Source organism: Lathyrus oleraceus, chromosome 6 (assembly GCF_024323335.1).
Source record: "Lathyrus oleraceus cultivar Zhongwan6 chromosome 6, CAAS_Psat_ZW6_1.0, whole genome shotgun sequence".
In the NCBI taxonomy this organism is placed as follows: Eukaryota; Viridiplantae; Streptophyta; class Magnoliopsida; order Fabales; family Fabaceae; genus Lathyrus; species Lathyrus oleraceus.
Genome location: NC_066584.1, coordinates 261,343,130 through 261,354,247, shown reverse-complemented (window position 1 = coordinate 261,354,247; position 11,118 = coordinate 261,343,130). Strand labels below are relative to the sequence as shown.

Here is an 11,118-nt window from a genome sequence, read left to right as displayed (position 1 = left end):
GTATAATAAAATAATTTTTATAAAAAAAAATAATTAGTTATGTTTAAAGTGGAATAATAAATAAGTCCTTTAAATATTATGAGTTAAAATGGCCATTTTAATAACTCACACGTAGAGGGTGATAAACATGCATGACTGTCATATGTCATGACACCATCACATCACTTATTAAAATTTCATTTAAGAAAGTTAAAAATCATTAAAAAAATATTTTTCACAAAATAAATCCGTATATTTTGTACTAGTAAAAAATAGGTATATTTTATATCATTAATTAGTGAGAACTCTGTTCCTAATCACAAACACACCATACACAAAGTTTCAATGTCAAAATCGAGTTCATCCTCCTACGAGAAGTACGAGGTAAGAAAAAGAAATCCAAATCCGAAATCATGTGCACTGTTGGTCATCGATATGCAGAACTACTTCTCTTCCATGGCAGCCCCAATTCTCGCTAACCTCAACACCACAATCACCCTATGTAGACGCGCTTCTATCCCCGTCATATTCACGCGCCACTCTCACAAGTCTCCCTCCGACCACGGCATGCTCCACGAGTGGTGGTCCGGTGACCTCATCATCGATGGCACCGTAGAGGCTGATCTCATCACAGCGCTGGACCGCAAAGGTAAGTAACAGTAACAGTACAACAACCTTACAGTTTTTCGCAACAAAAAGATTATGTTAATAGATTATTTCTCTATGGTGTATGTGGCTGTTAGGGGATGACATGGTGGTGGAGAAGAGTACATACAGCGCATTTAGGAAGACTGGTTTGGAGGAAAAACTGGTGGAGATGGGTGTGGATGAGGTTATAGTGACGGGCGTGATGACTAATTTGTGCTGTGAGACGACGGCGCGTGAGGCTTTTATTAGAGGCTTTAGGGTTTTCTTCTCTACTGATGCTACTGCTACATCTGATGTAGATCTTCATGAGGCTACTTTGAAAAACATGGCTTATGGTTTTGCTTACTTAATTGATTCTCACAACCTTAAATAAAATGGAATATGAAACTTTGTTGCTAAATTCAAGTGTGAACTTAGTACTGTTATGATGTAACAGAACTTTAATATCCCTGGTTATGTGTAACATGTATATGTTATCAATTTGCGAATGTGTTAACTTCAATCTAAATTCCTTAATTCTATTTTTATCTCTCCTTCTCTCAAATCAAACAAGTATGATCTTCTATTATTAGCTATGATTCCTTTTCTAATCGAAATCCAATTACCAATGATGTTGGATTGCTATCATACATTCTCTTGACAAAACCATAGTCCAAGATTTTTCAGTTGCGGGGCTCCCTTAAACCAACCTCGTCTTATCCACCCTGTCTTATCCTCCTCTACTTCAATAGTTAAGGTAAGTTTCCAATTTTTTATGTTAATCTATTTTTCACCATTCCTGCAACTATATCTGTCAATTTTGATTCAAACTATATACTTTCTAGATTCCTCCACTCCAATTATTTCTTAAGCCTTGTTGGAATCAGATTCAGCGGATTTTTTTTTTTCAACAAGATCACAACTTTCGCCAATTTTATGCTCTATATTATATTGTACATTCTATGATTTAAGTTTGGTGAAACCTGTCAAATTTTAATTACTTTGTAACATAATGTCGCATTTTCCTTTTTTTTCTCTCTCTGATTTGTGACTTTTTTATACTACTTTTTTTCAAAATGGAAAGAACTTTTGAGAATATCAAAGATGTGAATGACAAAAAGGAATTATGGAAGTTAGTTTTCAAAATATCACATAAGTTGAATGTGTTATCAAACCAGAAGGAATATTTAGAGATGATATATGTACTTGTCAAGGATCTTCGTCAAGAAGTCTAACATACATAGGTGAATCTTCATCAGGACGTTCAGCATACAAATATTTCCTTAAGATGTGTCAAGGATCTTCGTCAAGAAGTCTAACATACATAATATAATAAAATGTTCTTGCTCCTCATAAACATTCAAGAGATCGTACATAGGTAGATGATTATGTCTTTTAAGGAATTACAACAATTCTAACTGTAATAATATTTTAGACGAAGAGTGTTCCAAGTTCTAGGTAGCAGTTATCTGTCTTATTCCTGAAGCTTGTATGCCTTGTGAGAGAGCTTCTGGAGTATGCGATATGGTCCTTCCCAATCGGGTTGTAGTTTTCCCTGTTATGCAGGTAGAACCACTTGCTTTAATAACATGTTGTCTTCTCGCATTTCCATGGGCATGACTTTCGATTCATACCTTCTGTCAGTGCTATGCTTAACGGAAAATTCTCAGATGTGGGAGACTTCTCTTAATTCGTCGACCAAATCCGTAGCATATTCCAATCCCACATTGTCCAGCTTCTGGTTGAACATGAAGCGTTTCCATTGTATAAATCTCTAATGGCAGCATAAAATTTGTTGTACACGATGGTGAACAGAGTTTCCTTGGTAGTAGAGTGGCCTTTGTTGTTTTCCTTTGCACATGCAGAGGCTTTTTGTAAGCACTAGGACAGTGGCGCCCCCTGGGCTTCTTTTATGTTAATTGCCTTTATCGTTATTTTTCTACTTCACATAAACATTTATGTGTGATTGTGTTGACCCTCATTTTAGGGCTATTTGTTAACACTATCCCCTCCCGAGGCAAAGTGTATACTTATCGCTTTTTCTTACAGGGGGGACAATAAGGATCCTTTATAGGGATTAAGTGTTTGACCATCTCTAAGGGAGGCAATGATCCATACATTTTGATCGTCTCTAAGGGTGCAAGGGTCCCTATTAAGGATCCAACATTTTCCTCTAAGGGCGACAAGGATCCCTCTAAAGGATCCAACATTTTAATTTCTTCCAAGGGCGACAATGATCCCTTTTAGGAGTCCAAAATTTTGATTGTTGTTAAGGACGACAATGATCCCTCTTAGGGATCTAGCATTTTGTACGCCTGTAAGGGCGATAAGGATCTCTCTTAGGGATCAATAATTTTGATTGCTTCTAAGGGAAGAAAGGATCCCTTTGAGGGATTGAGCTTTGATTGGCTCCAATAGAGGTAACGACCCCTCTAAGGGATCCATCATTTTAATCGCCTCTAAGGGCGATAAGGATCCCTTTTAGGGATTCAACGTTTTGATTGAGTCTAAGGGTGACAAGGATTTCTCTTAGGGATCCAGCGTTTTGGTTGCCTCTAAGGGCGACAAGGATCCCTTTGAGGGATCAAACATTTTGATTGCCTCCAAAGACGGAAAGGATCCCTCTAAGGGATCCATCATTTGATCGCTTATAAGGGCCATAAGGATCCCCATTTAAGGATCCAACATTTTGATCGCCTCTAAGGGTGGAAAGGATCCCTCTGAGAGATCCAACATTTTGATTTCCTCCGAGGGCGGAAAGGATCCCTATTAGGGATCCATAATTTTGATTTCCTCTAAGGGCGGTAAGGATCCCTCATAGGGATCCAACATTTTCATCGCCTCTAAGGGCGACAATGATATCTCTTAGGGATCCGATGTTTTTATTGTCTCAAAGGGCGGCAAGGATCCTTCCGAGGGATCCAACATTTTGGTTGCCTCTAAGGGCAGCAAGGATCCCTATGAGGGATCCAACATTTTGATTTCCTATAAGGGCACAAGGATCCCTCTTAGGGATCCAACATTTTGATTGCCTCCAAGGGTGGTATTTTTCAAAACTTTTAGGTTTCCCGCGAAAGGTCACAGATAGAAAATGTAGCTTCTTCAAAATAATAAAAATGAGTGCCTCGTTAAATACCCTCACCCTTTACGATGTATGGAGGGAAAAGAGTGCACCCCTGAAAACATGTCCTTACAAACAGAAGATATGTAATATTCGCCTAATCAAAATTAGCAATAAAGTAATTAGATGACGTTAAAGAAAACAAACAGATGATAGTAGACAAAGTGGCACCAGAGGACATTCCTTCTAGGCTTCTAATATTCGATCTCCTCGCTGGCTTGAGGGGAGCCTCTTCACATTTGCGATATTTTCTTGGTGGCTTTATTCTTGAGCGCATTTTCCTAGTGTTTGCGCCTAGAGTACATACCCTTTTTTAGCTTGAGGCTTTCTATGTAACACTTCCTGGAAATTTCTTGATCTCCTTGAATAAATCCTACCTGGCCATCAGATAGCGGGTATTTTATGCACAAATACAACGTGGGCAAGGCGACACTCAGCTGATTAAAAGTTGACCTCCCTATAATCATATTGTAAGAAGAGTTAGGCATAAATGACCGAATACCTAACCTTAATATTTTTACTTGCTCCTGCTCTTTAAAGGTGGTATTTAACGTGATGTAGCCTTTCACTTGTACCTACTCCATGGAAAACCCAACTAACGTTCCCTTGAAGGGCTTTAAGTCATCTGAGTAGATGTGTAGCCTCTCAATCTCATCCCAATAAAGGATATATGCAAAAATTTCTCGAACTATAAGAAATCTTATGATCTCTCATTCATCACACCTAACGGTAATGACCACAGGGTCATCATTGTGAGGGTGAATGTCGATTACGTACTTCTCAGAGAAGTAAATTTCGGCTTTTGGTATCTTTAGCTCGCCTTCACCTTCCTTATTGGAGAGGTCTTTTATATTCGACACTCGACGAGCGTACCTTCTATGGCCGAAGCTAGTCTCTCCACCTCCGACAAATATGAGCGTATGGCGTACGACTTTATTATCCTCCCATGTGAACTCCACTTTTTCCTTGTTGGGGCTAGGGCTCCATACGTCGTCCCTCATGTGGGATCAAGATTTGTATGAACCATAGAATATTCACCTTTAACATACTTTTTGAGGTGTCACTCTTAGATCAGCCATTTAATATCTTTCTTGTGTTGGTAACAATATTCAATGTTGTGCCCTTTAACTCTATGGAACTTGCATCATCTAGCTGGTTCGGGACCCATCATATCCGCTTTTGGAGTTGGAGGCGTAAGGATGTTGTATAGGTGAAAGACCTCACGCCAGATATGCTCACGATGAGTATTCAGAGGCGTGAAGCTCTTCACCGTCTTACCTACTCTCTTGAATGAAGTTTTGTCCTTGATGGGAGTGGTATAGTTACTCTTCATATGGCAGTACGAACCTTCTGTATTAGGAATACGCTCTTTAATGTTTCACGACTTCTTCTCAGCATTTCTCTCCTCACCTTTTATGTAACATTATGCTCTGGTGACCACTTCCGCTAACAAAAGTGCTAGATTTTTGGCAAGAGACTCATTGAAGTGTCCCTCCTTGATACCGTTCTAGAATTCCCCCACAAACCTTTCCTATTTTGAGGGAATGACTCTAACAATAGCTTCCTTGAATCGGGCGAGGTATTCCCTCAACGATTCTGAGGGACCCTATCATATATTGAATAGGCTAGTGGTGAACATCATTCTGTGATGGCTGGTGGTGAACTGGTACGAGTTTCATCTTCCTATGAGGCTCAGGGAAAACTCATATACCATTGCAAGGATACATCCCTAAAGGTTCCAGATAGAAATTTGAACTTCAGTGCATTAGACACTCTGATGATGGCCATATGTGTGTTGATGGAGGCGACATGTTCATAAGGGTCACTGCACCGATTAAACTTGGCTGAAGAAGGAGGCTTGAATCCTTAAGGGACAGGTACTTCCCATATTTCGTCTAAAAGTGGATGGGATCCAATATTTCCATCTCCTCTAGGGGATTGGTCTCTTGTTGGCACTGTTTAATATTGAGGACGTTCTTCGCTAGAGTTTTATTCTGACAATGTAGTTCATCCATGGCGACATGCATCATCTGCATCGCACTATCCTATCTCCCATTAGGGGAGAATTATTTATAGAGGACCTTGGGCTTATGATTTCCTTGGGAATGATAACCATCCACTCAGTCAATGATGGACTGTTGAATCCCTACTTCATAGGATGATGTGGATCAACTATTGACTTTGGCTTCTCTCTAACCAAGAAAATCCTTTCCTCATGTTTGCCATAACTGGGCGAGTGAGAGATACTTTGGGTGAGCTGATTCCCACCGGATAGAGACATATGGTCATCGCCCATCCTGAGGCAACGAACATCCCGGCTTTAGGTATTCATTATTCGTGAAACTCTTTTCTTAACCGATGAATGTGGAATTGGTTACAATATTATATTATATGTGTTTGGAAATTACATTCACGTTTTTCTATCATCTACTTACAAGGTTGCATTTGATAGCATTTTAGCTGTCAACAATACTAACACTATGACAAATTTTCAAGTTCAACAAAATGAACTTCTTTTTAAATCATTGAATCAAAAGTACACACTTAAATGGACCGGTGGAACTGTTAGAACAAGATTTGGTTCTGCATCTATACCTTGAGTTTTGATGATAACAATGGTGTATTTGTGTGAGAAACATTTTGGCACCCTAATGGTTTTTTATTGTGTAGCTTTAACAACCAGTTTTGATTCTGAATATATGACGTGCAACGTCATCAGCTTCTGAACAATGAGTTCCAATTCCACTTTTGCATTGAAAGTTCATAAACTATGTTCATAGGTGATTCTAATACCTTGAAAGTTCATAAGCTATGACCAAACCAAATGACTTGTAACATGAATTGAATGAGTGGTTGAGTTTGACTTGAATTGATGGTAAATGAATGGTGGTGTGATAGGATGATGAAATGAAGCAAGGCCAAGTATAAAAGGATGCCTAAACTAGAATTTCTTGAATCACAAGTTTCATCAAGAACCATAGCCAGATACATTAGGGTTTGGTGATGCAAGGGATGTATTGAGATGATTCAAAGGATTATGGTATGAACAAACTTTGTATTTTAGGGGTCCTCAATGACATGGTCAAGATTCAAGGTGAACCATGACTTGTACAAGTCAATGAGGATCAAGAGCTAGGGTTAAGGTTCTTGGGTGACCAGATGAATCTTCATGTGTCTTCAATGGGAACTCACCATCCAATTTGGGTTTGGAGAGTGAGTGAGATGACTTGAATGATCCTCCAAGCTTGTGGGGATGCTTGATGATATAAATTAGGGTCAAAGTGGCTTGGATACACCTCAACATGACCAGTGAGTCTTGAGGCATCATAGATGAACCCCATGTATTTGGTTTGTGGAACATTATCGATTATTAGGTACAAATGCTTATGAGATGATATGTGTGTGATGTGTGCCCATGAATTAGGGTTATGGAGAGTGATGTGGAGGTAGGGTAAATTTGAGGGTATGACACAATGTATAATAACCTGCCGATTTGGTCTTCCAAGGATTAATGAAATTGGTGTTGCCAAGTTTTCCATTTATAGATCCAATGAGCCAATTTCCAATACTCGAACAGAACATGTCAACACTTTTCACATCCTGCCACCAGATCAAGTCTTTTCTGCCTTTGAATGAGCACACATCCTCCAAAATATGTGATTAGATATTTTCATGCCTGAAAAATAAAAAATCATCACAAATATAATAGGTATCTGTTAGAAATCTCCAAGACCATTTACTTAGTATGGCGATGTTTAATCTTCCAACATGCTTGACGCCTAGACCTCCTTTAGATTTGGTTTTGCAAATGTTATCCCAACTGATCTAGTTAACTTTTCTCTTCAACTCAGTATCTCCCCACAAGAAATATCATTGAATCTTTATAATCTCCTTAATAACTACCTTAACAAGTTTGAAAAAATATAAAAATAAAATCGGACAATTATTGAGAACCAAATTCAAAAGGGTTACCCTTCCTCCCATAGAAAGGTTTACCATGCCAAGCCGACATCTTCCTTCTCAGTTTGACCAAAATAGGAGCCCAAGTTGAATTCTTTCTAGGGCTTTCTCCAATAGGAATTCCAAGAAATTTCAAAGGCAAAGAACCAACTTTTCAACCTAAAAAATCAAAAGTTGCCTGCAATTCCAAATTGGAAATGTTAAGACCAAAAAGGTTGTTTTTGTTGAAATTTACAATCATACTTGAAACTAGTTCAAGTCCTCTTTAAAATACTTTTATACTCATAAGATTTTCAAAGGAACCATGGCCGTGTCATCAGTAAATTGTAGAATTTTAAATTCCAAGTTTGCATCAAATTTAAAACCATGTAAAGCTCCTTGAGCAGCAACATTAGACACAAAGACCAAACAAACCTTCAATTTCCAAGAGAAACAAGAAATGAGTTAACGAATCTCCTAGGCGCAATGCCCCTCTCCACATCAACGTCCTTGGTGGAACTACCATTTACCGACACCAACATAGGACTTGAAAAAACTAGAGCTTCCATCCAAAGGATCCACGAATTCCCAAATCCCATCCTTTTCAACAAGAATTTAAGGTAGTCCCAAGACACTTTGTCATACTATTTTTCAAAGTCAAGCTTCAAAATAAGACACTTGCTAAACCTGTTGGAATAATCAACTCCCTCATTAAAAATCCCAATACAATTAAACATTTGCCTTTAAGCCATAAAAGACAATTGAGATTTAGAAATCAACCCATTCATCACCTTGTTCATTCTATTGGCTAGAAGCTTAGCAGGGATTCTATACAAACTACCGATCAAGAAAATAAGTCTAAACTTTTCTAAATATTGAGGATTGTCTTTCTTAGAAATCGAAGTAAGAAAGGAAGCAATGATTGCTTATGGAATCTTGGCATTCCAATAGAATTCATTAACAAATCTCAAAATATCTTTCAAGGATCTCTGAACAAATTTTGAAAAAAGAAAAATTGAAACCATCTGAATCAGGACTCTTGCCCCCTCACCATTATAATTACTTCTTTTATTTCTTCAAGCCCGAATGGAACTTCAAGCCCACTACTCTCCTTAACACTAATCCGCTTAAAATTAACACCATTGGTCTTTTTTGACAAGGTTCCTTGAATCTACTTTTAAATGCTTAAAGACTTCAATTTAACCTCCTTTACTATAGAGATCCTTCCATTAACCATGTCAAGACCCACTAAACTTTTTATGCAAAACCAAGCCTTCATTGAATAAATGGAAATTTTTGAATTACAGCCTTCTTTAATCCATTTGTGCCTTGTTTTTTGCCTAAGAATACTCTCCTTGAAGTGCATTGATTCCCACACCTTATTAGAAGCCTTACATCTCTGGTTTACCACATTACTAGCATCCATATCCCCTAAATCTTGAGCAACCAAGTGGTCTAAATCATTGAAGAAATGAATAGCTTCTGAAACCTTAAGATATAAAACACCAAAAAATTTCTTATTCCACTCCTTCAACTTGTTATTCAAAATATTAAATTTCTCATTCAAAACGAATAAGGCTTTGCAGTAGATCTCTGTAGAATTCAAAATTTTCTCCACAAAAGGAAAGAACTCTTGATTATCCAGTCAAGAATTGAAAATTTTGAAAGGTTTTGGACCCTAATTTATTTCGTTACCTTTGATCCAAATAGGGCAATAATCTAAAAGTACCTTATCACCGATCTTCCACCTGCTTATAATTCCTTCAGAAAGAAGAAATCTATACAACCCAGACATCACACTACCATCCAAGTTAAGCCAAGTGAACTTTCTATATGATCTATACTAGTTTGGTACACCATAATCTCAAGGGAGTTCTGGCTGAGATGCGGGTGAAGCTGGTTCCACCTCATGCAAGAAAGCAATGTGCCTTGTTTAGATCATCATCATGAAGCATCAGTGTGTATTAATTTGTAGGATATTGACATGAACAATTACTTATTAAAGTGATATACTTAACCACTCACTACCTAGATGTATCAATTATTGAAGTTATAACCTTTTATGAATTTTGAGTGTTCAAGTGGACTGTTATTATGGGATTGTCATTGTTGCGTGTAATTAATATGCTCCCAAATGGAGTTTTTTCGATTGACATTAGAGTCGGCTAGACCGATGCTAAAAGGTTTCATTGACTTTCTTTGATTTACTATAGAGTCCGACATGCAGACGCTAGGCATCATTGTTGACTTTTTTTTGTTGTTGTTGTTGTATTTAGAGTCGGCTTAGTGGATGCTACATTAATTTATTGACTTTTATATGTTGTCTGTAGTGTCGGTTCAATCCAGGTTACTTTAAATTGCTGATTTTTCTTTGTTGAATTTAGATACGGCTTAGTCAATGCTAGACTAATTTATTGACTTTTATAGATTGACTATAGCGTCGTCTAATCTGAGGCTACTTTAAATTGTTGATCTTAGAGTTGGTAAGAGCAACACTAAGCATAATTGTTGATTTTACTGTCTGTCTAGCCAATGTTATACATATTTATTGGGTTTTATAGGTTGACTATATCGTCCGCCTAACTGACATTAAAGTTTGAAGACACTCGTAACTTTTTTTTTTCTTCAAATTTTTTAATCTAGAGTTTCAATGTAAACATTTATATACATTTCATAACTATCATTTAACCTCTAGACATCTTTAGTTTTTTTTTCTACTAATGAAGTTGTGTACCTATGTGATATTAAATCATCAAAATATAATTGACCTACACATTTCAAATAACCAAATTTGTTTTTCAGATTTGCATGAGCTATAAGGTCAATATGAAATCGACAACTTTTGTCCTTTCTAAAAGCAAGGGAAATTTCTAGGAAGAATCGAATGCAACGGTGGATGATATAGAATCCAGATCATATGTCGTGCACTTACTAAACAAAAACACTTTGTCACTCATCCATTCTTATATTATATACACCATAATCTCTTAATTAATATTAATAATATAACATCTTATATTTTAACATTCCTTAAACAATTTGTTATTATTTTCTATTCCTTTTGTTTTGAACAACATGTTGTCACTTTTCCAATTAACTATATCACAGGTTGTCATGCACTCGTGCATGCATGCATATTGTTAATTATATTGTTCTCATATTCAACAACAATATCCTATAACCACTAACATATCCAAAAGGAACCTTCCTTTAGACAAATTTTGTACCTTATAGCTGTTACAATTATCCCAATTCCGTACCATAAAACGATACTTCATTTTTGCTTCCTAATCTAAATCTTAGATCTACTTAGTATAAACAATTTTTAATTAGTATTTATCACTATATAAACCTATGTAACCACCCTTCAAGCTAATACCATAATTATCACCAACATATTCTAGCTCTCTAATATTTTCTAACAAAGTGCGAATATCTTCTTCAAATTTAAA

At 37.0% G+C, this 11,118-nt stretch overlaps 1 protein-coding gene across 1 annotated transcript; it reads left to right on the top strand.

Moving 5' to 3' along the window:
- Window positions 1-214: 214 nt before the first annotated feature.
- Window positions 215-1,148, top strand: LOC127092748 (nicotinamidase 2). The gene is made up of 2 exons (XM_051031638.1): window positions 215-628; window positions 723-1,148. Exons 1-2 carry the CDS (start codon window positions 325-327, stop codon window positions 998-1,000), a joined length of 582 nt encoding a protein of 193 aa, XP_050887595.1. The 5' UTR covers window positions 215-324; the 3' UTR covers window positions 1,001-1,148.
- Window positions 1,149-11,118: the final 9,970 nt, after the last annotated feature.

Excerpts from the sequence above, each read along its gene's own strand:
- LOC127092748 (XM_051031638.1), top strand. The coding sequence starts at position 325 with ATGTCAAAATCGAGTTCATCCTCCTACGAGAAGTACGAGGTAAGAAAA. Across the intron at positions 629-722 it reads CACAGCGCTGGACCGCAAAG|GGGATGACATGGTGGTGGAG; the intron begins GTAAGTAACAGT and ends TGTGGCTGTTAG.